This window comes from Trichoderma aggressivum, assembly GCF_033847375.1.
Source record: "Trichoderma aggressivum f. europaeum strain CBS 100526 chromosome Unknown scaffold_014, whole genome shotgun sequence".
In the NCBI taxonomy this organism is placed as follows: Eukaryota; Fungi; Ascomycota; class Sordariomycetes; order Hypocreales; family Hypocreaceae; genus Trichoderma; species Trichoderma aggressivum.
Window position 1 is genome coordinate 488,075 of NW_026946380.1, and position 27,309 is coordinate 515,383.

At 53.2% G+C, this 27,309-nt stretch overlaps 9 protein-coding genes across 9 annotated transcripts; 2 read left to right on the top strand and 7 right to left on the bottom strand.

The window, feature by feature from the left end:
- Positions 1-375: 375 nt before the first annotated feature.
- On the bottom strand, positions 376-1,096 carry Triagg1_4545 (uncharacterized protein; the record flags this gene model as incomplete). Its single annotated transcript, XM_062898960.1, has 2 exons — positions 376-838; positions 909-1,096. The coding sequence occupies 2 exons, from the start codon at positions 1,094-1,096 to the stop codon at positions 376-378; spliced, it is 651 nt and encodes a 216-aa protein (XP_062756562.1).
- A 1,923-nt stretch (positions 1,097-3,019) lies between these two features.
- Positions 3,020-3,817, bottom strand: Triagg1_4546 (uncharacterized protein; the record flags this gene model as incomplete). Its single annotated transcript, XM_062898961.1, has 2 exons — positions 3,020-3,562; positions 3,653-3,817. 2 exons carry the CDS (start codon positions 3,815-3,817, stop codon positions 3,020-3,022), a joined length of 708 nt encoding a protein of 235 aa, XP_062756563.1.
- A 497-nt stretch (positions 3,818-4,314) lies between these two features.
- Triagg1_4547 (uncharacterized protein) lies at positions 4,315-6,507 on the top strand (the record flags this gene model as incomplete). Its single annotated transcript, XM_062898962.1, has 2 exons — positions 4,315-4,716; positions 4,774-6,507. The coding sequence occupies 2 exons, from the start codon at positions 4,315-4,317 to the stop codon at positions 6,505-6,507; spliced, it is 2,136 nt and encodes a 711-aa protein (XP_062756564.1).
- Positions 6,508-6,883: 376 nt separating this feature from the next.
- On the top strand, positions 6,884-7,276 carry Triagg1_4548 (uncharacterized protein; the record flags this gene model as incomplete). The annotated part of the gene is made up of 1 exon (XM_062898963.1): positions 6,884-7,276. One exon carries the CDS (start codon positions 6,884-6,886, stop codon positions 7,274-7,276), a length of 393 nt encoding a protein of 130 aa, XP_062756565.1.
- Positions 7,277-7,670: 394 nt separating this feature from the next.
- Positions 7,671-9,973, bottom strand: Triagg1_4549 (CAZyme family GH16; the record flags this gene model as incomplete). Its single annotated transcript, XM_062898965.1, has 3 exons — positions 7,671-9,202; positions 9,261-9,774; positions 9,848-9,973. The coding sequence occupies 3 exons, from the start codon at positions 9,971-9,973 to the stop codon at positions 7,671-7,673; spliced, it is 2,172 nt and encodes a 723-aa protein (XP_062756566.1).
- A 3,025-nt stretch (positions 9,974-12,998) lies between these two features.
- On the bottom strand, positions 12,999-13,646 carry Triagg1_4550 (uncharacterized protein; the record flags this gene model as incomplete). The annotated part of the gene is made up of 1 exon (XM_062898966.1): positions 12,999-13,646. The coding sequence occupies one exon, from the start codon at positions 13,644-13,646 to the stop codon at positions 12,999-13,001; it is 648 nt and encodes a 215-aa protein (XP_062756567.1).
- A 971-nt stretch (positions 13,647-14,617) lies between these two features.
- Positions 14,618-15,694, bottom strand: Triagg1_4551 (uncharacterized protein; the record flags this gene model as incomplete). The annotated part of the gene is made up of 2 exons (XM_062898967.1): positions 14,618-15,619; positions 15,677-15,694. 2 exons carry the CDS (start codon positions 15,692-15,694, stop codon positions 14,618-14,620), a joined length of 1,020 nt encoding a protein of 339 aa, XP_062756568.1.
- A 957-nt stretch (positions 15,695-16,651) lies between these two features.
- Triagg1_4552 (uncharacterized protein) lies at positions 16,652-19,408 on the bottom strand (the record flags this gene model as incomplete). Its single annotated transcript, XM_062898968.1, has 2 exons — positions 16,652-18,596; positions 18,657-19,408. The coding sequence occupies 2 exons, from the start codon at positions 19,406-19,408 to the stop codon at positions 16,652-16,654; spliced, it is 2,697 nt and encodes an 898-aa protein (XP_062756569.1).
- A 2,962-nt stretch (positions 19,409-22,370) lies between these two features.
- On the bottom strand, positions 22,371-24,842 carry Triagg1_4553 (uncharacterized protein; the record flags this gene model as incomplete). The annotated part of the gene is made up of 3 exons (XM_062898969.1): positions 22,371-24,523; positions 24,582-24,674; positions 24,734-24,842. 3 exons carry the CDS (start codon positions 24,840-24,842, stop codon positions 22,371-22,373), a joined length of 2,355 nt encoding a protein of 784 aa, XP_062756570.1.
- Between the last annotated feature and the right edge of the window lie 2,467 nt (positions 24,843-27,309).

The window sequence follows — 27,309 nt, forward strand, 5'->3', positions numbered from 1 at the left end:
TCCACTAATATTTAAATTCATCATAAAAAGGATTGGACGTTAGAATATTAAGCACTAGGTATATAAAATAGACAGTCATTCAGGTCCCAGCACGATCAAACCCCCACACCAACGTGCCCCTGTCGTGGTATCATGATCAAAATCATCCCCCCTTTCGCGCGCAAAACAAGTACCAAAGCATTTCATTACTGTATGTTCTTCCCCACCCGCATACATATCTTCATTCTTTTCTCTTTGTGTCTCTTTCTTTATGACAAGTATGAAATCGCTACCATAAGGATTGCTGAAAAGACCCCAAGCAGGGGTTTTCGTTTTTTTTTTTTTTTTTTTTTTTTGGTTGTTGCAGTCGTATAGAGAGGGAACAGGAGTTCCTTCTTAGTAGTCAGCCTTGCCGCGGTGAGTGGTGTGGCTCCTCTTTCTACGGCCAGCACAGCAGGTGATGAAGACCAAGACAGTTGCGATGAGGTTCAAGGCGGCAGCGACGAGAATGCACCAGACGGTAGGACCCCAGCGGGCAGTGAGGTTGTTGGGGCCCCTGGTGTTGACGGCGTGCTTGATGATCTCGAAGCCGGCAAAGTCACATGCCATGGCGACAATCGTGACGACAAAGGCCAGGAAAGAGAAGAGGGAGGCGACAAAGGAGCCGAGAAAGCTGGTGCCCAGACAGAGCAAAAAGGCCAAGAAGGTAAGGCCAGCAGCAATGGGGTGCAGAATCAGAACCCGGGTGAGGACCTTGGCGGAATCGCGGTCGCCATTGGAAAAGGTAAGGCCGTTGACTGCTGCGAGAGCGGCGGTGGGATCGTAGCCAACGTGGGAGCTGGTGCAATCATCAGGCCCGCTGATATTGTATGTTAGTTCCATATTCTTGTGGTGCGATTCAAGACGATGAGGGTAGAAAGGGCACGTACTCTCTGATGATGCAGTATCCAAACGTGCCAAATGTTATTCTGTCCACAGTGCTGCTGCCACTGACATCGATCTTCAGGATGGAGAGGTCATTGACCACAGGCGCGGTTACCGACACGACAATAAGGAGTGCCGTGGCAGCAAGCAGCAGCACTGTGCCGAAGTAGTGAAAGAATGTGCCGACACCCATGATGACGATGGAAAGAGTGCACTTGTTGATGTGCTTAGATACTGAGAGGCACTAGGCAGTGATGGCAACTGCTCGGTAGTATTATAAGTTACGACGACGGGGTGAGTCGAGTTGAACAAAGACGAAGGAAATGAGAGGTATTGGATGGAAACAAATAGTAATGGAATGGCCAATGCAAGGGAGAAAAGGGAGGGAGAGTGTCAGCATATAAGCCAACGCACGGCTCCTTGTTGTCTCACGAGGGTGAGCGGCCGCCGACAGCAGTTGGGTGCCACAGAAGGGCGACGTCATGAAGACGAACGAATTAGACTTGACAGAGCTGCCAAGCGTGCTTCTGCCGGCTTTTGGTCTTTGTCCACGCGATGGACATGGCTTGGCCGTGTCTAGATACGATGCTTGGACGGATCCACCCCCGTCTAGGCACATGTTGGTGCCGGTTGTTGCTCAACGAGTTGAAGCAACGCGAATCCCCTTGCTAGCGTGTACCCGGTCATGGACTCTCTTTGTTTCTGGCCCTTGTGCTCGTCCTCTCTGTATGTACAGTGCAGAACACGCAATGGCTATACACGTATATGATCCTTCACAGACTCCGTAGACCACTCGCACAACACCGAAGCCCCTACCTACATCTTCTCCATAGATGGAATCGCGATCCTTGAGCGAAGCGAAGCGCTCCTTTCCGACATGGCGTTGCTCCGCCCGGCAAGTGTCTCGGACCAACCATGGCACCGTGGCCAAGGCAGAGCATACGAGTACAAGTACATCCAATATCCTTGTCTCGAGGAAATTTTCCAAGCAAAAACATCATGTCCCGGCCCGTCCAAGTATTCCCACCTGCTAGCCCACTCGGATCACGGCTGAGCCTTGCAGTTCACGAGAGCTGCGGGTGACGTAGCGAGAGTGGCTGCGCTACCAGATCGCTGCCCTGCTTGGAGCCACAATATTGGGTCTTGATTCCCAAGGCCAAGCCCGATGCGAACGTAGGACAGGGGATGGGTGTGGCGGTCTACGCGTAGAATCCCCTGCCGTGGCCGCTGTTCCAAGTGCAAGTGTCATGGCAGCCCGGGATGAATCAGGAATCAAGCAAGCAGGGACACGCTTCGACTCTCCTTTGTCTTCTGCTCGCTCTTGACTGCGTCCGGACCTGTGAATCCCCTCGCCCGGCATCGCTCCCCCCTATCGTGTGACGAACGAGGCGAGACACAACAAGACGGGCCAAACAGCCATCTGGAGACGATGCGCCACTGCCCTGACCACCGCGACGGCGTGATGGGCTGTGTTGGATGGCCGTTTGGGTGACGTAAGGTGAAATTTTTTGTCTTGACCTCGCACATCCCAGTCCTTTAGCCCCCCCATGCATGGCCACATCATCGGCGATGGAGGCGGCTCGTACGTTCTAGATTACACATGTTTATGCGCACATGATGATGAAGTACAGTATCTGTAGCACCAGCACCAGCCGCGCTCTTGTATTGCTTGTGCCGGGACGGAGCCAGAACAAGGAAAGTTGCAAAGCGTGCGCAGATCCATCATCATCAACTTCTGATTTAGGCAATGGTTCATCCCTCAAAACTCTCTTCAATGTTGTTTTCCCAGCGGCTTTTGTTCCATTTTTGGGAACACTCAATTGCCCAATCGCGCTTGGTTGGTGTTTGTTTGTTTCCCTGCCTTGGCTTTTTGGAAATTAACTGGCGTCACCTTTGAGACAACGACTGAATGGAGTGACATCCTGTGCGACCACCAGCCTCTTCTTGCAATACTACCGCCCTGCGTTCATTGTCGCCGGCAAAATTCAGGCCGTCTCAGTCATGTCGCATTCATTGCGGGACAAGGGCCGGCATCGTCCTTCCTCATCGTCGTCCTGTGGCACCTGTCGCAGCTCTCCGCGCATGTCTGTAGTAATAGTATAGCGCTGGCTTACTCTTACTCAGTCGAGCCCTTCTTCATGTGGCTGGGAAGCCATTCCTTGATCTGCAGCCTCTTCGTCCGCCGCCCTTCTCGCATTTTCATGCCGCTCACCATCCAGTGCACAAGCCCCTCGCTAGCGATGCTCTTGGGCAGCGATTGCCTTAGCGTCGTCGCAATGAAGGATTGGTCCTGTTGGTAGTCATCGTGCCAGAAGCCGTGCAGCGGCGAACCGGCCATGGCAAATCTATGATTGTACTCGGGCGCAGGGAAGATTTCCAGCTTGAACTCCCTCTCCCCCTGCTCTAGTTCCGCTTCTCGTCCCTGTTCCTGTCCCTGTTCCGCGCCGTCAGACCATGAGTTCGCGCCGCTCGTCCGTTGCCCAGTGATTGTCGGCTGCATGGTGCTAAAGCCCTCTGGTTCGTTTAGATCCGCAACGTAAATGTCTTCCACCGCGCTGCGAACAGGCTCCGTGATCTTGTATGTTAGAGGGCTGCTGGCTATCAACCTTTCGGCGGTCGAGGGCTCTCTCGTTATAGAGACAAAGTTGGCGTAGTAGCCCTTTAAAGCATCCAATCGATTGCGTGGTTAGATAGTTTGTCTGATTTGCCGCACCATATATTATATGCTGTTCAAGGGATTGGGACTCACGGGAGTCATCTTGAAGAACTCGACAGGGCCATATTGCTCCAGCACCTGCAGAACTGAGCGACGCTCGGCGAAGGAGATTGGCGTTGGCGATACGAGCACGCGGATCGATCTCTCGCGAAGAGCCCGATCTCGTATCTGCCGGGCCGCATTCCCGACAGTCGCCATGAGAATGCGATAGGGAACTTGAAGCTTTCAAAAAAGCAGACGACAGGGAAGAAAAAGAGAACATTGGAGATGCAGCCTCGTCGGTTGTAAAAGGCTAGCCCGATCGCTGGTACTTGCACATCCACCGGAATGGCGCACTAAACGGAGTACCTTCTTCAGTGGGCTACGCCGCTAGCTGTCGGCACGGCACAAGGCTGGCGAAACAGAGCAGAAGCTCCATCAGGCCAGCTCCGTCAACCTCCAGCATCTGGACATTCCAGCTTGGCATTCATGCAACTTTGCTCTAATACTTGTGATATTTGCTTAGCTACCAGCTGTAGCCTTTTGTTTGCCCTTTGATGGGTTCTTGACCGATGCCTTCAACACCCTAACGGACAATCAGCTGGCGCTCTCGCCTTTTCCCGCTCTTCACCCATCGCCTCGACGACCATCTCTTGCCCTCTCCGATCCCGATTCTCACGACCTCATCCCACGCGAATCGAGCATCTTGATACATCATGGCAACTCCAACGCCTATGAGGCATGCGCCCTCGCAGCAGGGCCGCACACCGTCCCATCAAGGCCCGACGCCGTCGCAAATTGCCGGTGCAACGCCGCCCATCTCGACGCCCTTCTCCAATCCCGCCCAGGCTGCATTTTCTCCTCGTGGACAGCGATCGTCGCCGCAACAGGTCAAGAAGTCACCGGCGACATCTACGTTGATGGGCCAATCCGGCATGGGCGCTCTGAACTTTGACAGTCCCTCGACTGCCGCCGCCATGGGGGCACTGGGCATTGGCGGCAGTTTTGATATCGGCCTCGATAATGTCGGCGTCGGCGGGCTGGACACACTGGGAGTCACGTTTGCTACTGAAGACGATAAACTTAAGAGATTGGATAGTATCCTTAAGCTCTTGAATGTTTGTCTGCCCTTGCTTCACGCACATGAAAACCTCTAAACTGACATACCATGGCAGCAAAAGAAAGGGTTCGTCAGCGAAGCAGGCCTGGAACGGCTTGCTCAGCGGCTTGGCCTCGAGCTTCTATCCGAGGAACATACCGCCGCAGACGGACGCAAGACGAAAACGTTGGCTATTGCGGGTTCTGCCATTGCCGTCGATATAGTGCTGGACAACAACATTGTGCAAAACGTGTCGCTAGCCTACCATGGCTCGGCAGCCTCAGTTTCCACGCATATGGAGGCGGCTAGTCAAATCCTGTTGGCAGACTTGAAGCTTGGTCCCAACCAGAGTCCCTTGACAAAGACTCTGGATAAATTCGCGTACAACTTTGGCCACATTGCCAACCTGGACAAGCTGAGCATCATCCCCGGCCTCGACTGCTACGAGGCTTTGGCAGGCATCTTTACCAGCTTAGAAAGGTTGCATCACTGGGACATTGCGACTTTGCGGAAGGAGACGGAGATGGCTGGCAAGTCGGATCAGTACCTGTCTCTGGCTGCCTTGTGTACCAGACACGGCTATCCCGTTATGCATGCACGAAATAAAGTCGGCCTCGCTTTGCAGTACTGGAAGGAGTTGCGATTTGTGCCCTCTTCAGACGGCAAGGCCTTGGTCTTTTCTGAGAACGAAAAGGTTTGGTCGCTTCTACTTGATTGCGCGCCTCTCGAAACACTTGGCCTGTCACCCGTCAGAGTATCCGAGGACTGGATTTCCAAGGATGTGGTAAAACCGGACAGCGAGCAACAGAATCAAGCACTGCGGCCTCACAGCCTCCCCATCCTTGACTGGCAAGAACCAGAGAACATCTCACTCCCTTCATCGGATGAGAATAAGAACTCGGGCATGGATGAACTATCGATGCATCTCCCAACGCTGCCTCAAGTTACATTCACAGTTACTTTTGATCCGCCTGTCATCCTTCCGCAGAATGACTGCATCAGACTCTACTCTTATGTGAATTCCACACCTCCCAACCCAAGTCCTTCGGCCGACTTTGGCCAGCGCCCTCTACCTCCGCCAACATTCGATGACTTGTTCTTCCCCATATCAGCAGGAAACAAGCAGGACCCCAGTGAATCTAGGACGATTACACGCCTTCGCGACGTTCGTGTCTTTGACCGGCAGGGCAAGTCATTCACCCGAAGTCACCATAACACACTCTTCATCTACAAGCCAATCTACTCCCAGGAAGTCACAGAAATGTCTTTTTCACATCCGCGTCAACTCATTGACATGCTTCCTCTCCTCCGACAGTTCGCCTTCCTTTCCATATTGCTGAACAATAGCTTCGGGTCGGAAACAAAGGAGAGCTCGCCCAAGTCTGTCAAAGCGTCATCGGCTCCTGCTACTACCAAGACAGTCAAGGATGAGCTGGGGGCGTTCATGGCGTCAAGTGATGATGAGGGACAAAATGATAGAGAAGAAGAACAAAAGGTGAAGCAGGAAGCAGGTTCAAAAACCAGCAACGGCGAAAAGAGAAACGGCCAAGATATGGACATTGATGTCATATTATGGGTTCATCCATCACCATATCTTCAGGTCGTCTTCCCTGTCAAGGACTCTACCATTGACATTACGCTGCGTATTCTAGAAGGAGGCGTGGTGGAGATTGTCAACGAGAACATTATTGAACAGCAGGCGGCAACTGGAAAGGGCAAGGTGCTCAACAGACAGGATCTCGGAAAGGTGCTTGAACGGCTCGAGGATCTGTGCAAGTGGGCTGAATGGATTCGCACGCGCCTTTGTTGAATTCTTGTTGATCGCCGACGAATGAATAAACATATTTGATACCCTTTGAACTGTCCATTGCGTTCTTTTTGTTGTTTGTACTTGTCGTGAGTGAATGAGCTCGAACCCCCTTTGATCTTGTTTTGATCCAGGCATCTACCCATGTTCAACTGTTCTGCTTCTCGATTCATCGGCTACGCATCTTGTACAATGTCGTGATAGTTCACTCCATGGCAAGCATCTGCCTTCTCCAGGCCATCTTACTTCTTATTTATACATCACGATGCTCCCTTTATATCCTCTGTATTCTCTTCACAACCACAACCACAACCAAAATCACAACTCCTTCACCAACCTCAAAACCCCAGAACCAGAACCACATCCCCATCCACCAAAAATGTCTTGCTCAACGCCCACCGCAGCCAAACCTCTCCCCACAAAAGGCGGCACCGCCCGTCGTGACTCCGACACCCTCCCCTCAAACTCCCACCAGCTCAAGAACCTCGCCATCACGCACTACCACCGCGTCAAAGTCCACGAACCCCGCGGCTCCTCCCCAGCCCTCGTCCAGTACTGGATCAGCGCAGACCACGTCCTCAGCGGCCGCCTCAAAGAGACAACCGTTCCCGCCGGCCACTGGCCTAGGCTCGTCAAGCTTGCCAAGGACGTGTGCGCCGACCGGAGCGTCAGCTCTCAGAATGAAGTCAGGATCCTGACTGCGTTTTATTCCCCGGACGAGGAGATGAAGGTGGACATCAAGGTAGAGTCGCTTTCTCCAGATTTGCTCTAAAGCATTGGCTAGCAAAAGGGGCTACCTAGTTTTGCTGCGGATGGAGTTCACACAGACGCTTGGTTACATAGAACTCAAGTACGATGAATAAAGATCTAAAAGGCTATATGCCTATTTTGTTTTGAAAAGAAAAAAGATAAAGGAAACTTGTAGAATGTGACTACCAGTATGACTAGACCTTTGGGTCCAAACTCTATAAGTGTATATACGTTCCTCCCATATTCAATATGGTGGCAAATAAATATCCAACATAACGCCTCAATTAAACTGACTTGCATCTTGAATTACATATCCTCCATATCTCTTCACGCATTCCTCCTCTTCCCGCTTCTTCTCTCCTCTCTTTTCTGATTTCCTCTCCTCTCCCAACTCCTCGGAATCACTTGGCTTCTCCTTACAACAGCATGACAGCCATAGCACCAATAAGAGCAAGAGTGCTCATGCCGGTGCGCACAGCACTGTTGGGCAGGGGGAGACAGTCGGCGCCAGTGCAGCCAGGGCCGCTGGAAGGAGCAGGAGGCTGAGCGGTAGGGCCAGAGACCACGGTTGACCAGGTGCCGTTGCCGTTGGCGGGAGCGCCGGGGGCAACGGGAGCAACAGGGGCGACGGGAGGGGGAGCAACAGGAGCGACGGGCTCGACAGGAGCGCTAGGAGCCGGAGCAACAGGGGCGACGGGCTCAACGGGGGCGCTGGGAGCCGGAGCGACGGGGTAGCTAGGAACGACACCGCCGGCAGCATTGCTGGGAGCCGGAGCAATGGGCATAACAGGGACAATAGAGACCGGGGGAGCAGGGGCAACAGGGACAACAGGTGCAACACCAGTTGGCTGAGCAGGAATGGGGATGACCTGGGTAGAGTGACGAGCAGGGCAGTTGGTCACATCAGGAGCGCAGCTAGTGATGGTGTGGACGATGGTGATGGCAGTAGTGAGAGTCTCAGGACCGCTGCCAGCGCCGTTCGAGGGAGGAGCAACATATGTAGGCTGAGCAGGAGGAATGGGGATGACCTGGGTAGAGTGACGAGCAGGGCAGTTGGTCACATCAGGAGCACAGCTCGTGATGGTGTGGACGATGGTGATGGCGGTGGTAAGAGTCTCAGGACCGCTGCCCTCGCCGTTGGAGGGAGGAGCAGTGGTAGCAGCAGCAGCAGCGGAAGAGCTGGACTCGGCCTCCTCGACGGGGCAGACGGTCGTGTACAGAGCAACGGTCTCGGTGGTGACAGTGGGGCGGAACGGGCAGTTGGTGACCTCGGGACCGCACTGAGAGACGGTGTGGACGCGGGTGGTGTAAACGGTCGAGGTCGTCAGCTGAGCGGGAGTGGTGACGGCAGCAGAAGAGTTGGACCACCTGCTGGAGGTGACGACAGGGGGGAGGCTGGAGGTGACAACGGGGGGCAAGCTGGCAATCACGGAAGTCGGGACGACAACACTGCTGTGAGCGGAAGAGGTAGCGGCCTTGCTGGAGGTAGCAGCCTTGCTGGAGGTAACAGCCTTGCTAGAGGTAACAGCCTTGCTGGAAGTAGCGGGCTTGGAGGTAGCGGGCTTGCTTGAAGTAACAGCCTTGCTGGAGGTGGTGGGCTTGCTGGTGCTCTGGCTGAAGTAGCGGATGTCCTGGATCTGGAAGTAGGTCTGGGCAAAGTCACCGGGGAACTTGGCGACATAGTCAGCGCAAGTGGCCTGCTTGGTGACGCTGGCGCAGCTCTGTTGCCAGAAAGCAGGGGTGCCAACGGGGTTGCCGCAGAAGTCGATGTCGAGAATGAGGCGCTGGTTGTTGAAGTGTCTGTCGATGTTGCAGTTGGAGCCCTGGAGGTTGACAGCGGGAGTTCCCCAGGTAGCTGTGTCAGGGTTGGACGAGGCCAGGTTAGCAGGCTCGGCACCGCGGGCCCAGTTGTACAGCTTGATGTAGTCGCTGGTCCACTCAATGGCGTCTATACAGAGTTAGATATCGATGACCCATTTCCCAAGGGAAGTCGTGTGTATACTCACAGGTACCGCCGGAGCTGGAGGCCCAGGGGCCCTTGTTGTCGTTGGCAGTGCATCCCTGGTTGAGGTACTGGCTGGGAGGGCTCTGGAAAGTGTTGTCGCAGTTGCCAGTAGCGACGGAAGCGGTCTGGCCGGCGTTTTCGAGAACACACTGGCCGAAAGACTTGGTGTCGCCAACGTGGAAGGCAGGCTGGTTCTGGACAATGTTGTTCCAGCCCTCGTACACATCGATCTCTCCGTCGTTGGGCCAGCTGTCACCAAGAGTCCAGAAAGAAGGCCAGCTACCGCACTTGTTGGTAGGCAGGTGGGAGAATCGGGCAACGATGAGACCGTGCTTGTAGGAAGCCTTGGACTCGAGTCTAATGGAGTTACGGCCAGGGAATCCGGAGCCCTTGAGGACGGTCTTGGTGTCAACTCCGAGGTAGACCTCGTTGTTGCTGGTGATCTTGGCAAGCCCCTGTGCCTGAGCGTTGGCCTGGTTCTGGTAGACTACGAAACCAGAGTTGGTGTCGGCGGCCTATAGTACCGCAGTTAGTAAGACATTTCAAGCAATCGGCGGGTGATGACGGATATAGAACAGAGGGTCGTACATCGTTGAAGTTGAACTTGCTGAAGAAGTTGGTGTGGTCGTAGGTATCGGCCAAAGTAAACTGAGTAGCAACAGCACTACCCGCACAGGCAAGCAGCGCCGTGCTAAGGGCGTTAAGAGAAGGCATCTTGCGAATGGTTGTCTCGAAAAGTTAAGGATAGGCTGAAATTCGATTATCGTCTGAAAGAATGACTAGATTTCTTGATGTGTTCGACCAGGAACGAATGTGTTTTAGACGTACGATACGTCAGAGGACGAGCGTCGATGCTCAAAGTTGTCGTTGATTGACGTGTAAAGGATTGACAACGAAGGAGTGTGAGATGAGACACTTCTGCGGGCAGTCGACCTTCTTTTAGATGGAAACATCTTGGACCCCCTGGGCCCATTACGAGAAGCTTTCTCATAGGCGGCAACACCGCGTGCATCCAAGGCCAACGACAATACGGCATGTGAGTAATGCCATACGCCTAAGGGCCTCCTAGACTTGGCAAAGCCCTTGCTGTCCACCTTGAGATCCCATAGCGCCAGGGGGTGAAAGCCGTATCGAGCATATGTGGGCGAATACCCAGTGAGATCAGGGGACTATGCTGAAATGGGGCCATCTTGGGCGTGTGGGAAAGCAGCAACGCCCAGACCAATCAGTTGGAGGCAACATGGGGAGGGCGAATCACGAAGCTGATCCGGGAGGGTGAGCCGAACCAGTTTGGTAACGGGACCCGAGCCCTACTGGCTTGGCTCTCAAACATCAACAGACAGAAATAGCACGGCGAGATTGCAGTTCTATACAGCATGGCGTCGGACATTGGACCCGGTCTTCAGCTGGAATCAAACGGAGCTCGTGAAGATGTCGAGCACAGAACGACGAGGCTCGCCCTCAGGAGATCCAGTTCCATGGTATCCGGCATGGCATGGCATGGCCTGGCATGGCGCCCGGGCATGAACTGCTCTCCTGCTGCAGAGATTCATGCGTGCCGACGGCGAATCACCCCATCCCCTCTCGACGACGGGGCCGCTAATGCAGGAACTGCATGGTTCCAGGGGTGAAACATTCAGTCTGGACCTGTCGACTTCCTTGAAGGCTTCTTCAACACCCTTGTCGGCCAAGAAAAGTCCGAGTTCCAGTATCCAGTACCTGGATTGGTTGCCGCCTCGGGCATCCGTACTGTACGAGAACGGAGAATGGCGGGGTGCCCATACCTACTCGCCTCGTATAACGGGCTGCAGAAATGTCTGAAAAGCCGGTTGCTCGTCCAATGCCAGGCGGCAAGCTCGCTCCGCCTTGCCGCGGGTTTCAATCCAGGGCGTCAGCATGCCGATATGGGCTCGATACTCCATAATCACCCTCAATTTCGACGGGAGTATCCCCGGCATAAGGGCGCACGACAAAAGCGTCCTAGATAGGGAGCATGAGCTTCGTATACGAATACCATCTGCACAGACATGCTCCAGCTCCTTGCCCGAGGGTGCGAGTCCACGTACCAGTGCGCAGAGATGGTGCACGCACGAGTAGGTATCGCATGTATCTCTACCGTCCCAGTCTATCCGCCTTTGGATGTCGATGGTTGTAAACGCTTTAGCGAGCCCGAGTCGTGTTGGATCTATTGGACTTTGTGTGCCGCGTCTTCCCTCGATAGCAGGCGGAAAGTCCCACATGGGAAATCGCCGAAACGCTGCGCCACGCAGGATGGGCGGCATAAAACCTCAAGATATGCAGGTTGCAGATTGGACTGCGTGGCGATTCCGATTCTTGTCGCATATCATATAAAGCAAATCCCGTGCTTGCTTGGCGGCCGAGCTTCGTTTGGAGAGGAAGAGAGAGGAAGAGGAAGAGAGAGAGACTGGCCTCGCGTCAATCTTGGCGCATCGATGCATCTCAGGCACCAGAAACACCCCAGTGTCGAAGCGAGACCACGATGGGAAAAAAGAAACGAAGACGCCTGAAGACAGGATGTACCGCGCCATCATGGCATTCCAGCTTCAACTGCATCTGCAGAGAGCCATGCCCGTATTGCCTGATGCCGACGTTAATTTCCCTTCGAGGGCATGTTGTCAACAAAACAATCGACCCAACTGGACGACAACCCGGAGCTCCGACCTCTACGAGTACGTGGTTGCACTAGCACCACCACTTTCGGCCGGTAGAGGCGCCGGATCAGGGAAGCTTCAGGGCGCTAAACCAGCCCGTCCAGCGGTCCCCCATCACCCATGGCCGCTGTGATTGGACGGCCGGCCACCTATCCAGCCAGGGGACTGCCCTAGTCGAAAGCCTCACCACACAAACACCATGAAGAACCAGCCGTGCAGATACTATTGAAGAGAATCACGGGCCATCAAGAAGCCTAATCGTGAAAACAAAACCCACCAAATGAACAGTGGGGGCAAATGCATGCAAACCCGCTTTCAGGATTCGATCTATTTGAATTGAATTTTCTTTTCCCGCTGGACTTTCCGGACAAGTCCCCCATAGCTCCACTCTGCCTTAGAAGTATCCCCAACTGCTCCTTTCAGGGGGGGAGAGCTCCCAAACGTCAGCGTTCAATTCCCTCCCCTTCCCTCCAGGCAATCTCAACTGCTACCGGATAGTATGGACGAGTATGTAGTCATGGAATGTTCCCCCCATAGAAGCTTCTGTTTCGCTTCTGGGCTGCTCAACCCGGACCTTGTAGCTTCTGTGCAGCCCATTCGCCTGGATCCCTGTCTTGCATACGCGGCAGGCTTGCTCTTCGTGTTGGCTGCGAGGTCTCTATAACACCGTAGTCAGAATGCTCTCCCTCATCTCTTCCATCTTGTTTTTTTGGCCGCATCATTTGGAAATACGAACTGTAGCTGCGAGTTCTCCTGAAAGTTCCAGCGTACCAAGTCATGGCAAATAATTGCCAGGGCAGCATGAGTCTAGTCCAAGGTTCCATCTTGCTTGAGGTCGCGCATATTTACTATTTGCATTTTTTTTCGGACTTGTGAATAGGAGATCAGATTTCCCGAGGTTGATGCCGATGGCCGGGAGTTCTCGTATCGAGCCCGTGACTTTGCATACCGAATCCTAGGATCTCAATCGGACAGCATCCCCTTGTCTGGTCCTACTATTTAGTACATATCATACGCATCCGATTATCACCATGGGTGAAATTCTAGCAACGCAGTACCTTGTATAATCACTTCATCTTCTTCAGGAATTCCCTCATCCCAATCCTCGCCGTCTGCGTCGTCTTGCCATCAACCTTGACATTCTTCACACGCACCCAGCCCCCATGTGCCGCCTGTACGTAAAATGCATCACGTTCATCATCGACTCTGACGGCCCTCTGGGTATCCTTTCCTTCTTTCCCTGCTTCAACCCGAAATAATACTTCCTCGTCTCTTCCCGTCACGTCATGCTTAGGGACGCTCTCTGCGTCTAAGAAAAGCACTCGCTTAAACTTACCTTTGCTGTTCCTCGCCTGTGTCCACACCGTATCGAAGATGTTGATGAAACGCTCAAAATGGGTTGGAGTCCAGTCAGACCAACTAATCTGTGATTCTCCTTTGCCCACTTTCGATGCGTAAACCAATTCCTCGTCCCCAAGCTGCTCGACCATCCACCCTGCGTCCGTATATGGTGGCACATGCAGTCCGTCTCGTAGCCCCTGGACGAGCATCTCTGCGCCTACCTTGGCGAGGGCTTCCGTCAGATTCTGGAGCGTAGCACTGGCTGGTATCGGTAAGCCAGGGGATGGTGTCTGGGCGAGAACGGTGCCATGGTCAAAGACCTTGGGATCCAATGTCTGAAGGGATACACCGGTGTACTTTTCGCCACGCATCATGGCATGATGAATTGGAGCTGGACCACGTAGACTGTGCCACTCAGTTAACTCAATGCAATCTAACTCGGTACCATGGCATAGGGCTTCAATGGTGAGGCTTACTGCGGTAATAGTGATGGATGAACATTCAGTCCTCCATATTTCGCTGAATTCAGTATCCGTGGCGGAACAAACAATCCAAATGAAACAACGACAATCAAGTTGGTCCATTCTGGTGTCTATCGTCCATTTAGCCTTTGCCCAGGAAAAAAAAAGAATCTCCAAAATGAGAGTCGTCATGAACGGAGGTGTGGAACATCTACAGATGTGTAAGGGATCAGGGCCATAGAGGTAGAACTTACCTTCCAACCTCTAAAAGTCTCTCGCTGATGTATTCTCAATCCCAAATGTTCCGCAACAGATTTACACGGCACTGTCCTACCGTCAATACCATCTCGAAACGTCAGTGAGAAACACCATGCTTACCCTCACTGACATCTTTAAATCCTCGCCCAGTTCGCCTCGGAGGCAAAACCATGACATCCAGAGACTCGATAAGCTGTGCGTTCCTTTCATGCTCATGGTGCAGTGCACGTAGAGATTCGCAGCTGAAGGCATCCGAGCCACAAAACAATATTCGGAGCGGGTCTGAGGTCTTCGTTGTGATTTCAGATGAAAAACATCGTCGTTGAGCGACCGCTAATCTCAGCTTTGGGACAGAGATTAGGCGGGAAAAGGGTCGTATCATTATGGTAGTTACTATAATGAGAAGGAAAAGGTATTTGATTGAAAATGAGAGTTTTCAGTGAGGCAATGTCGAGATGAACTTTGCTGTTTCTGTGGCTGCAGGGTATGGCGATATTCCGCAGAACCTCAATTGGCCACTCACTCGCGCTTGGTGCAAATTCGGCTTATATGCATCAACGTCCATAAAAATCAACATCATGAGATCCATCACATAAAATACATATATTTCGTAAAAAAGGCATTGTTCAGGTCATCTCCACGCTCCATTCGCAGGCTACATTCCAAATACTCCCCTCCAGCTCAACATCCCACACAGGCGGCTCAATCAGCACCACGCTCTCCATCTTCACCTCTGCTCTCTTACCCAGACCGGTCAGCTTTCCCTCGCCAGCCAGTATCCATCTCTTAGATGCCTCTGTCAAAGGATCGCGGCCTTCTACAAGATACATTCGCCTCCCCGGCCTAACATGCTCCACGTGAAGCTTCATCGCTGATTCGACTCTCCCGCTGTTCTCATCCCACCCCTTGACTTCCGAAAGCCATCCTTGGAGCTGAGCCGCCATCCCCCCAGAGACGTATCTTGACCCTCTCCTCTGTGGTGAAAACGCCGCCGGGAGGCCATTGAAAGCAGTCTCGGCGTCAAGAGGTTTGAATCGAGGCGCCTGCTGAAAAATAGGCTGCGGAAGAGCCTTGGAATTCCGCATAATTATGGGCGACCCCTCCCCGCTATCCATACTCATCACCGAGGCTCCGTCTTCAGTATCAAAGGCGGTCTCCTCGTGAGGCGCATCGTCAGAACCGATCAAAGGCGTCGGAGATATCGACATCTTTCGACGCTTCGCTTCTCTGCCCACCACAGTAGTACCCTGTGAGCCCTCACTCGGGCTTTCTGACTCAATATGAAATCGTCGGTGGGATTTCGATCTTGAATCCACCACACCAGACGACGGTTCCTCCTGCGGTGGTACGCCGGCATCCGACTCAATGTCAAGCACACGGTTGCGTGAAGCAGCTTGTCTCGTCTCCGTAGCCCCCCTCTCATCGCCTGACAAACTCGACTCCGAGATGACCTCCTCTTCCTCTCCATCTTCAGACTCCTCAATATCGAGCTCATTGCCTTGCGTCGGCCTAGGAGCCGAAGAGGAGCCAAAGCGCGGAGTGGATTGAAATTGCGGAGGAGCACCTGGCGTCTGCGACGACGACTGCGTCGATCGCCTGGGCAGTAAAAACCGCCGTGGCGTAGGTGTCTGTCAACATAATTAGCACTGATGCTCGACTCAATCCAAAGGTAGACAAAAGCTCACGCTGGAAAACGGATTCATGGTTGGTTCGACAAGTTCATCGCCTTCCACTACCGCTCGCCTCACCCCGATGGTGCAACAAGAGCTCTACGAAATGCCAGATCATTACTGAAAAGAAATGTCTCCCTAATTGGTGAATAATGGATTTCGCTTGATGTGAAGTGTGGCCATGATATATTGGTAAGAGGGTGGAAAGAAGACGGGCGAACCCAGTCACTCAACCGTTGAAATAAGCAGATACGGCACATGCATCTAGCGGGAACGGCCGTGGGGCACCGAATCATCCGGCTTCACCCCACAAGAGCCAAGCCAAGCATCTTACAGTTGACATGTATCTAGGAAGAACGACAAAAAGGTCAGGCACATGGTTATTTCACAGGTAGGCAATCACTCTGTAACAGGAGCACTTGATTTTCTTTGTTTAGGTCATTCATTTAATGAATTCTTATAAAACATTATACGTACGAGCAGCGACGTCGACACTGCTTCTCTCTCATCACGTCTCATGCCTTCAATACAGAAACAATGCAGAAAGAGACGATGCAATCTTCTAAGACGTAACTCCGTTCGTTTGGTGTTCCTTACACACACACACAAGGCAAAAAGACAATTCCTCTCGCCATACTGTCATGCAAATAGGTAGGTAGAACAAAGCGGACAAAAAAACAACCAGCCCGAAATCCGGTGCCATCATAAACTAAAAACGCCGGGCTGTACGCATCTCGCCTATTTCCCTCGTACCGTGATGAGTATTTGCGTGTGTCAACAATCATAGTACATCCTCCCTCCAGTTCAAAGGGTCCACCAGACAGTGGATTAGTCGACTAGGGCAGTAGCCGTCGTCGTTGAATAAGAAATGTAAAAATGGGTATCCTAAAATAAAGGACAGTAATAGGGAAAGAAGAAGACGGAGACAAGTAGAAAAAAGGAAGTGGCGGAACTTGTGACAATGAGAAGCCGGCACGGATTCATAGCTCCTTAACCGTAGAAGAGCTCGAAGCCAGTCTTGTGGTCCTTCTTAGTGGGCGTTGTATCCTTGACAGGGTGGAGCAAAATAGATGGGAGGCATGGTCGTCCGTTTTCCTGCTCCCATTGCTCGCCTCCAATGCCCGTGTCAACCCAGCCCATCCAGTTGTTGTACATCCGGTTCGGCGGCTCTGCTCGATAGTACCAAGAGTTGCCCTGGAATCGTCGCTCTCTACCCCAGCCCATAGGGCTTCCGTATCCGCCAGATTCTCCCTTGGGCCCGGGGTTAAACCATTGGTTGAGGAATTTGCCGTTCCAATCTCGGTCCGTAAAGATGGGATGCGGGGCGTAAACAGCCTTGAAGCCGTGGATCAGGGCCAAGGTCTGCGGTGTCATCTCGGAGGCAACGTGGTTTCCACGCAGGTTCTCAATGTGCATGATGTCTATAAGACGCTTCGACAGACGGGAGTGGGTGACGATGGTGGTGCGGCGAGGAAGATCACGGGCCCTGTGCTCTTTATCTGAATAACCCCAGACATTATCGGCAATAATCCAGTTACTGTGGACAGGGTTGAATATCGGGCCGAGGGCGATGAAGTCTGCCTCTTCGCCGACACCCCATGAATAGTTGTCTTCCTCGGGCGTTTTAACGGGAGGCTTGGGGCCAACTGGCTTGATAAACGGGAGGTCGGGGGCACCCCAAACAGTATCGCCGGCATAAGTCTCCTCGATTTCCTTCCGGAAGGTCGTATCGTAGTCGCCATGATATTCAGGGATATACCACCGCTCACTCCGTTCCCAGGAGCCCCGACGTGGCTGCTTGGCGGCAAATTTCGCAATGTTGTCGAGCATATCGTAATGGTGACCGGTGAACCGGAAATCCATCTCCCAGTTCCAGATATAGTCGAATTCGGGGTGGTCAGCGCTGAATTTCTGGACACAGAGCCATTGCGCCGTGTGAACAGTTCGTGCCTTTTCATCGAGCTTGGTGTAGATATCCCAGACCTGTTTGTCATTCCACAAAACGGTGATGCCATGGAACTCGGGAGGGATGTGCTTCTGCAAAACGCTTTGGTATACTTCGGGGTCATCGAAAATATTGAGCTTCTTGTCCTTGACTTGAACAAGGAGAACAACTTCAATTTCACCACCAGATTTGAGCGAAAGCTCGCTAATCATGGCGCGAATCGCCTCCTTGTCGTTTTTGGAGTAAACCTTGCCCGTGTAGGATCGCAGCAGAATCACGGATCGTTTCTCCTTTACAATCTTGGCCTCATCCTCTCCGCCAGAAGAGTCAAACGGCGACCGCCCCTTGATCTTGACCGTCTTATCGTCCTCCCTGGGAGGTTGGACTGGCGACTCTTTATCCTTTTGAGCAGTGGCAGCCTTGTCATCGGCGTCCTTGGGGGCCTCATCTTTGGGAGCCTCAGGCTTAGCAAGCTCTGGGTAAACGTCCAAGTACGGATTCTTCTTATCTCTGTTCAGATCGAATCTCGCAGCGTTCGCCTCCAAGCATCGTTTTTGCAGATCGCCCCAATTGACATTATCCCAGTTAATAACTTCGGCTCCGCCATCAACCTTCTTTGTCTGCTGGAGCAGGCCATAGGGGCCAAGTCGCGTATCTCTCTCCCAGCACAAGTTGGGATCCATGTTAAACAAGGAATAGCTTCCAAAGTTGGGCTCGGGGAAATTGTGAGGACGACCCTTGAAGACTAGCAGGTCCTCGACAGGCTCTCCAGTTGGGCCCTTGCAGGGAACGTGAGCGGCGTGTCGTTGCTTTTTCCATTCGTCGCCATTGTACTTTGGGTACGGATTGAAACGAACGGGCTTATCGACGCTGAAGCCAACGTCCGCTTGGGGGTCTTCTCGAAGCTTTTGTCGCATGGCTTCCGTGCGGTTCTCCTTGTAATCAAGAGTCGAGAGAGTATTACCATAGATTTTGCCGGAAGATTCGAGGCTATTTGTCAATTAGCATCGGCTTAGAATGTCAGAAAGGGTAAAGGCAGGTATAACTCACTTGGCTGTGGTTCTGTAGGCGTATCTCCACATTTTCCTCATATCCTTTTCATGCTGGAGTCTGCTGATGGTGCCCGCATCCCTCCCCTTGCCATCAGTTTCGTAGCCTGGGGCGACGTCGTCATAATTTTCCTTGTCGCCTTGGTCCTTCCATTGCCTCAACTCTTCGATACTCAAGTCCCAAGCATCTAGCATTTCTATCTCCTTGTTATAGGTCTCGAGATCCATGTTGAGTGGCTTTTCTTGTTCCTTGTCGGCCTCTGAAGCATGTTCTTCGTTTTCTTTGGGGGGGTCGTTCTTGGGGGCATCCTCCTTGTTAGAGTCGTCTTGAGGCTTATCTTCTATAATTGGCTTGCCGTTTTGAATTGAGCCATCGTCCTCATCCTTGGCGGGCTGATCGTTGCCACCCTCGTCTTTGGTAGGCGTATCGTTGCCACTACCCTCGTCCTTGGCGGGCGCATCGTTGTTCTTGTCATCTTGGCCATCTTCCTTGTCTTTGGAAGGTGTAGTGTTGCTATCGGTATCTGAAGGCGCCTTGGGAGGCACTTCCGGTGCCTTGGGAGGTATCGGAGGGCTCTGAGGCGACTGGGGTGCAGGAGTAGTAGGCTCGTTGCTCTGAGGGTTCTCAGGAAGGTAGGGCACAATGTTGAAACGGGGGCTCGGGCCGCTGAAGAGCAGATAATAGGACGTAATGGAGGCGAGGGCGATGAGGAGGATGATCCTCAGCCTAGGTCGGCGCGAGGGACTCAACATCTTGTCGATCCCCTCGAAGAGATGGCTTCGTATAAAAAGAGAATCCCAACGCGATACGAGAGACGGTCGCCAATTCTAGCTGGAACAGCCGAGCGTTGCGAGATATATAACTTGAGTGCGGGCTACCAGAGCTCTCTCAAGTTTGCATGTTGCGAAATCGCACAGAACGGCCGTTGTTTGCCAGATTTAACGACGGATGACGCAGCTTGTGTCGGGGTAGCCTTGCCGAGTCTCTGCCGGCAGTAACCAATTGAATCCCGTGTTGTAGGAGAAACCGGAACAAGATGCGCGCTTGGTTACTCGATCGTAGGGAATGGGAGGCTCTCTGTCGGAAGTCTCACCGTCGCGGGGTGTTAAATGGGACAGCGGTTTGAAACGAGGGACTAAGGGGCTAGGAAAACGCGGTGAAAAGGGATGAAGAAGAAGAAGAAGACGTCTGATCCGTCCCAGCCTCTAAAAGAATTGTCGTGTAGAGGGAGCGGACGAAGGCTATCGCGTGCGCTTTGAAAAAGAGAGGAAAGGAAAGGATTGAATGGTGCGAAGGAAAGAATCGGGGGATAATCAGCACAAGCTGGCGAGATGAATGTCGTGCTACAGGGAGGTTGAGTTGGCTAACGGGTGGACTCGTGGCCTGTAACACCAGGAACTAATGCGCTGTACTCGTACTACCTGTACTAGCCAGAACTTCCATCGCCTCCATCGATTCAATCTCGACCTGCAATTGACCCCAAATCCTGCCCATCCATCAATTTTACACAAGTGGCCGCCCGCATGAGCGACATTCTAGCGGGGGACTCCAAAATTACAGCGGGGTTGGCTTAGGGGGCTGGCCAACGAGGGCGGATGTTTGCCACAGTGCTCAGTATCTTGAGGGGGCCATAGGTGGTGTTGCACCGGAGACAAATTCATCAATGTTGTCGATCAGAGCAAGAATTTCTGAGGATTACGCGTAATGGAGGTTGGATAGGTAGGCGCTGGTCCAGCACAGAGAATGGCTGCAACGAGCATCTCAGACATTTCAGGCTCATGAGGTTTGCGCATCGACATGCTTGGTACTCGTACATAGCAGCTTAGTACCTCTTAGTCCACAGATCGTATCAAATGTTCCAAGCTTCTCAAACATCCGGCTATTGGTGCCGGCCTAGCATCGATCTTCCATCTCGAGCATCAGTCCAAATCCGTCTGTTTGCGTACGACGTCGGCACCTCTCCTCCGACCCCCAAAACGCAAGCTTTCTACCAAGTGCTCCAATTGCCGTGGGTCGAGGCTTGACCAAAGTGGCTCCTCCGGCCCAGGGGCAATTTCGTAACCCACAGCTCCGTGTCCACAGCGATCCTCATAAGTATCAAAGGGAGGCGCCATTCTCCTGAAGATCAGTTTTAAAAAAGAAGAAAAAAACAAGTCAATCTGTAAAGGACACGCGGATGAGCATTTCTCACCGATGCTTGCTGGTTCTCCATCTCCATCTCTCAAGGGACATCGTGACGTCGTGGGTATTTGCGCGTGCGAACACAGAAATATACTTTTTTTTTTCTCCAACACTCAGCATAAGAGAGACATTAGAGTCTCACAGTATATAACATAACCACACCAAAGAGAAAATTCCGCCACCTTCTCCATCCTCAGCCTCAGTCATCCATTCCAGAAGCATAAAAAATCCAAGCCGAGGATATTTCATTCTCCACGTGTCACCCAGACTATATTTAACTGTTCCAATGAACTTTTTCTTCCTCCCTTCACACGTTGCTTTCGCCCAGGACGAGCGAGTCCAAAAACGGCACGTCGCTAACAGGACCAGAGCGAGCAGCGGAAACAGCACAGATCAATTTACAGGGCGCTATTGATGTTGGCCAACCGTAGAAGGCAGCTCCAACGGCAATCACTCTGGCTTTATGCACAGCAAATTACAGCTATCCTAACTCATTAATCCTCCCCCCCTTTTGATATGGATCAATTGGATAATGTAGGAGAAAGGGGGAATATACTGAGCAACAGCACAGCCAGGTACGCATAGGTAGGTTCAGGTACACTAAACGTACTATGCGCCAGCTGCGACGAGTCAAACACACGCATTCCCAAGGCTGCGACACATCCCATTGTTTGGACGTCTCACCAACATCCAAAACACCAGCTGAGCAACACGTGCCAGAATCATGCAGAAAAGACGCTGCATTCCAATGACATCACGGGAAGTTGTCTTCAATCTATATTTGTATCAATCTGTTTTAAGCAAGTGCGCTTGTCGACTAGCTTCGACGACCTCGCCCGCAAAAGGCAGACGAGTTCGCTGCATATGGACTGACGAGGCTTGCGCTATCTCGAACCAGCAAAGCCACCGCGATGCCACAAGATCTCATCAACACCATACATACACATACATCGACTTTCAACAGCAGCAGCATACTAACATCATTCACACAAGATTCAGACCCAGAGATTTGTAGACAAACACTAACATTATGACCGAATAAGACGGTATAGTATCAGATGAAGATGGGGGGGAGTGAGATGGACTAAATCAAGTACAAAAAACGACACACATAATTTTCTCTCCTTCTGCTGGCGGAGAAACCCAACAACCATATTAACGACTCGTCAGAGACGTCAGTCAGTTCATCCCAAAGAAGAAGAAAACGCCATCTATGATGAGGACAGTATATATAAACATGAACTAAACGCATGTGGGATCGGATTCATTCGTAAGCATGACTGGATTAACCAAAAGAGACATCCACCAAACAAGCCCAGCCGGCTGTGGGTATATATACCGGTGAAACAAAGAAAGAAAGAGAAAAAAATAGGGTATATAAACCAAAAACAAAACTATTATGCATTGGTTCCAAGATTCTCGGGCAAGGGGCATTTCGCGCGCGGACATGTCCAACTTTGCACTGCAGAGTGAACAGCGGCGATGATGATATTAAGACATTATGCAATGAGGCAGATCGAGACGGCAGGCATTTTACATCATGCCCAGTCTCGTCATCCTCTTGTTCATCTTGGGTAGTGGACCCGGACCTAGGCCAGGTCCCCTCATACCGGGTCCCATCATACCAGGTCTCATGCCGGGTCCCATGCCAGGTCCCATGCCGGGTCCGAGGCGGCCTGGTGGAGGTCCACCGTACGGGCCTGGTCCTCTGGGCAAGCCAGGTCCAGGGCCGTAACCTGGTCGAGGTCCCGGGCCTCCTGGACCCATACGTCCAGGTGGACCGCCGTATGGTCGGGGGCCCGGGCCCCCGTAGCCGCCTCTCCTGGGTCCTTGGGGATATGTAGCAGGTGGCGGCGGCTGGGTCCTCCTCAGGGCATCTTGTTCACAGTAGGCCCTACCGTCAACCTCAAAGTAGCCGTCCGAAAGTGGTCTGCCGCAGTCCAGGCAGCAGAAGCAGTCAATGTGGTGCTTGACACGAGATTCGTCCTCGACAAATTGACCCTCGATGCCGCGCCCACAGGTTCCACACAGACTGCCGTTGAGCTTGTGGTAGTGCTGCTCGCAATATGGCTTATCATTCAAGACGTAGAATTCTGCCGAGGTGAATGGGTTCGAGCACGTGGCACACACAAAGCAGGCCTTGTGATATCTTCCAGTCAATCGCCCATCGGCAGACGAAACACTTTTGCCGGTAATGGGTTCTCCGCAGGCTTTGCAATCACCACGAGATGGAAGCTTGAGATCCTTGGATGCCTTTAGGTCTCTAGATACCTTTCGGGGGGATTCACGTGGTGTAGGCTGAGACTGTCTTGCGGGTGACTGTCTCGGAGGGGATACTGGCAGTGCAGGCTGGGATTGTCTTGGGGGAGATTGCCTAGGAGAGGGTTGCTTTGGAGATTCCTGTCTAGGAGAAGGCTGCTTTGGAGACTCCTGTCTAGGAGAAGACTGCTTTGGAGACTCCTGCCTGGGAGAAGATTGCCTGGGAGAGGGCTGCTTGGGGGTAGATTGTCTGGGGGAAGGCTGTCTGGGAGAGCTTTCATTTCTAGGTCCCAGGTCTTCCTCTGGCGCCGGCGGCCGGGTAGGATTCGAGGCCATGGCTGGGCTAAATGCCCTGTAGGGTTTGAACGGCTGGCCGAGGCCAGGCTGGATTGCCGGGTCATCGCGTTCTTCTTCTACCCCCTCCGGGATGAGATATGGCGATCGCGGTACCGGCGATCGAGCGGGAAGAGGTATCTCGGCTGCCGGGTCGAGTCGAAGATCCGCAGGCCGCGGCTTCTCCTGTGACCTTACCCTAAGCGCATCCGGTATACTATTACGCGCCTCAGACCTCGGGGGGCTTGTCTGCGCAGTGTTCTGGCTCTGGTTGCTAAAAGTAGAGTAGCCCGAAGACGCAGAGTCCGACGACGTATGATATGGGTTGCTAACACCAAACTCTTCGGCCAAGTTGAGAGAGGCCGTCGGCAAATGCGAGGGAATAAGACTCTTGCGAGGCGGAGGGCGCCTCGACGTATCGGGAGCCAGCGAGGGCCGTCGTTCTCCGTCGGCTCCCATAGAGGGCAATCGGTTAGATCGCGGACTCGAGTAAGATGGACGCCGCGGGGTTTCTCCTACACCAGGAGACGGCCTTGGGAAAGTTTCAGCCCTCATAGGCGGTGCCATGCCATTGGGGTCCAGCGTGCGTCCTGACGGTGGGCCGAATCCTTCGTATCCATTCTTCTGAGGTTGCTTCGGGGTTGATAGTATGTTATTGCCGCTTCCAGATGACAGACTGGAACTGCTTGTTCCGGGTCTCTCAGTCAATCGGCCCGGCTCCTCTGAGACAGGCAAGCCAAACTTGGAGAGCGACTCCTTCTTTGCTGGAAAGGCGCCGTGGGAAGTGGAAGGTCGCTGGCTGGCATCAAAGGGGCCCGGAGCAATGGTATTCATGCGCTCCATGAACCCAAGAGGTTTGGTGGAGGCTGGTGTAGACATCAGGGCGGCCATGCTTTTAGAGCTGCGATGGCCGTTCGCGTCGGACAGTTTTTCGGGTATCTGCGCTGGCTCGTCTGCTTTAGCAGTGCTAAATGAGAAAAAATCTCTTGCCTGATCGGCAAAAGATGGTCTGTACGGCGTCATCGGTGAGGCGCTGCGCGAGCCTCCAGGTTGGCTCACCGGGGTCAACGGTCCTGGAGCCATATACATTTTATCTAGGGATAGTTAGCGTTTAGCCGCCATCGGAGAGACTTCGTCGTCGAGAAATCGTACTTGCTGCGCCTATATCGACCGGGCCAGGCAATCGATCGGCCGATCTGGGGGGCGGCTCTACAAACTTGTCGTTGCTATCAGGAGGCGGCGATACTAGATATCCAACTTAGCACGGGCAACTACCGCATCACGGCGTGTTTGAAATGACTTACGTTCGACCGACGGACACACGTGTTCTCCCATCAGGGAGATTTCGACCTGCAGGCCACATGACGAACACTTGATTGTCGGCAGGAAAGCCGACTCTCTGAGTCCATTCATGGTGGCGACACAGCACTTCCGTGTAGTGGTTCAAAATATGTTATTCGAGGGCGAAGGGAAACATTGGAGATGCCGGCATCGACACGTGCTACAGAAGCAATCGTTGTCGGGGGCAATTGGTACAAGACGGCGGGCAGCCAGTCTGTGGGATATAAAAGATGAGAGCTCGAGCAAAAGGCTCGCACACGACAACTACCGTCTCTGCCACCTTCTTCGAGATGTTTTGCGCAGCTCCTTCAGGCCGCAGGTACCGAGTCGCTGAAACACAGCCTCGCCGTCTGAAGCCGGCGACAGCGCGTTCCAGCAAACGCAACTGGAGGTGATGAATCGTCTTCTGACAGGAGCGGCGGCGGGAGTCAGGATGTTATGATAGCTGTCAAGCCCACGCCTCGACGCCGGATGATTCCTGCGCTGGACGACGCTCGACACCTCGCCTGCGGTATCCAGGAGGATGAATTGGCGAGGAAGAAAGGAAGACGGAAGGGGGAATCAAGTGGCAGGTTTTGGAGGACCGGCTACCTGCAAACGGTGATGTTGCGCATAGTGTCTCGAGTTGTGGAGGTCACGGAAAGAAGTTGCTGGGGGGGCCAGACCCCTGACTAGAGTTGCCCTGGTCCCTGTCGCTGGCCTGCGGATGGCCAGGTTTCTTTGGTGGGAGCTAATTGCGATCAGGTCGCGAATCCCTGTAAGCAGCCTCGCAGTGCCGTGACTAAACGTTGCGGTGATTGCGGTGTGGATGGGCATCGTCTTTGTTGTGCACAGAAGGAGGCACGAGTTGCGAGCGGAATACGAGGCGAGGCGAGGTGAGGCGAGGCTGGACAGCTGCCACCAACAAAGAGCGAGCGGTTGAGGGTGTCAAGCCCCAGCATCAACATCAGCATCAGCTCCCAACGTACTCGCACAAGTACCTCAAGGTCCGTAACACATGGAACACGGCGCACAGCATCTTTGTCACTTGACGGCACACGGGTTGAAACCCTAGACAAGAGTCGCCCGCACGACGGACCGTGGTAGGGCAGACCAGACACCGCGGGCGAGGGTCCTTAAGACCGCTCCCTTGGCAGGGCAAGGCCATACCGTATGTACGAGTACAGTAAGGCACTCGTAATATCCAGACGGGCCTCTTGTCGTATTGGATTGGATTCCATCGTCCCAATCGATATCCACTCCCTTTATTGTTTGTCAGTCCAATACCTACCTACTTGTACTCGTACCGTAAGCCAGCGGCCGGTGTCCAATCCAGACCAACTCATGGGCAGCGCTGCAGAGTCTCCTGCTCGACGCATCCCCATGGCCTCTTCGCGGTGCAGACCAAACCGGTGCTCGATTGGCCTCAAGTCTCTTTAGCCTGCCACTAACTCCGTATCAGACGGACTAGCTCGCTCTCCACCTGTTTAGTCAAGACGGGACTCATTTCATCTTTCCCATCGTCGTGAAGATTCCCACCTCGTGATCCCGGCAGGCTGTAACAAACAGCGCGCCAAGCCCGGAGCGTTCGCTGGAACAAGACAGCTGCGTAAATGAGGCCCGTAGTAGCGCCAATGTTGCTCGCTCTTTTGGGTCGCGTACCTTGCAGGGAACCCCTGCCGGATTCCCTGCGGTGCCTGTGCGTTCAAGTTGGTGTTGATAAGGGGGAGAGGATCAGATGGCTGGGATCATTGATCCCTTTTCGGGGAGGGGACGCCAGCCTCAGTGGCCAAAGGGCCGTGCTAGAGTCGCCAAAGGCGCTATGATCAAATTTCCATGTCCACTGGAAGCCCCCCAATCGACGTCGAAGGATCCATCCACACCCGAAGTAGTGTACAAGTGCTTGTACCAGATGGTCGCTCATACACTGAAACCATTGGACGGCTGTCACTCCTCTTCATTCTTCAGCCTTTCACGTTCTTCTGGACCGTATCAAACTCTCCCGGTAAGCGCCCCTCGACTCGGCCGGCTGTTTCGCATGGAACATTGTTTGGAGGCTGCAAAGAACAGAGGCCGCACGTGGACGATGGCTCTTTGTCTCAAATGAGGCATGTGCGTGTGATATGGACTGGGAGATGCAGGTGCCGGTCAAAGACAGAGACAATGAAAAGGCAGCTGGAGCTGTAGGTTGGTTCCATCGCCCGCATGACGAGAATCGGCGCAGCTTCGGTTCTACAACGCATATCCCTCTGCTATTCCCACTTGGGCAGCGCAAGGTGACGAGGCTGGCGTTGCGTTGCGGCTGCCGTGCCCGTTCTCCGCACAGCACATCACCGGTGCCCTCATTTCCTCTTTCGAGCCCGATCGGTGATCGTCATCTCTGTTCGGTTCAGTTGCGGTGTATCGTTCCTCCACAACGAGTATGGGGTACTACTAAGCTTGTATGATTTCACCTACTAAAGCGAGCTGCTACCGACGGCCATCCTGGCGGGCCTCTGTTTTGGGTTGATCACTGACCCTGGCACGTCGCATGAGGCGGTTCAGCGTCTCATCCAAAGCC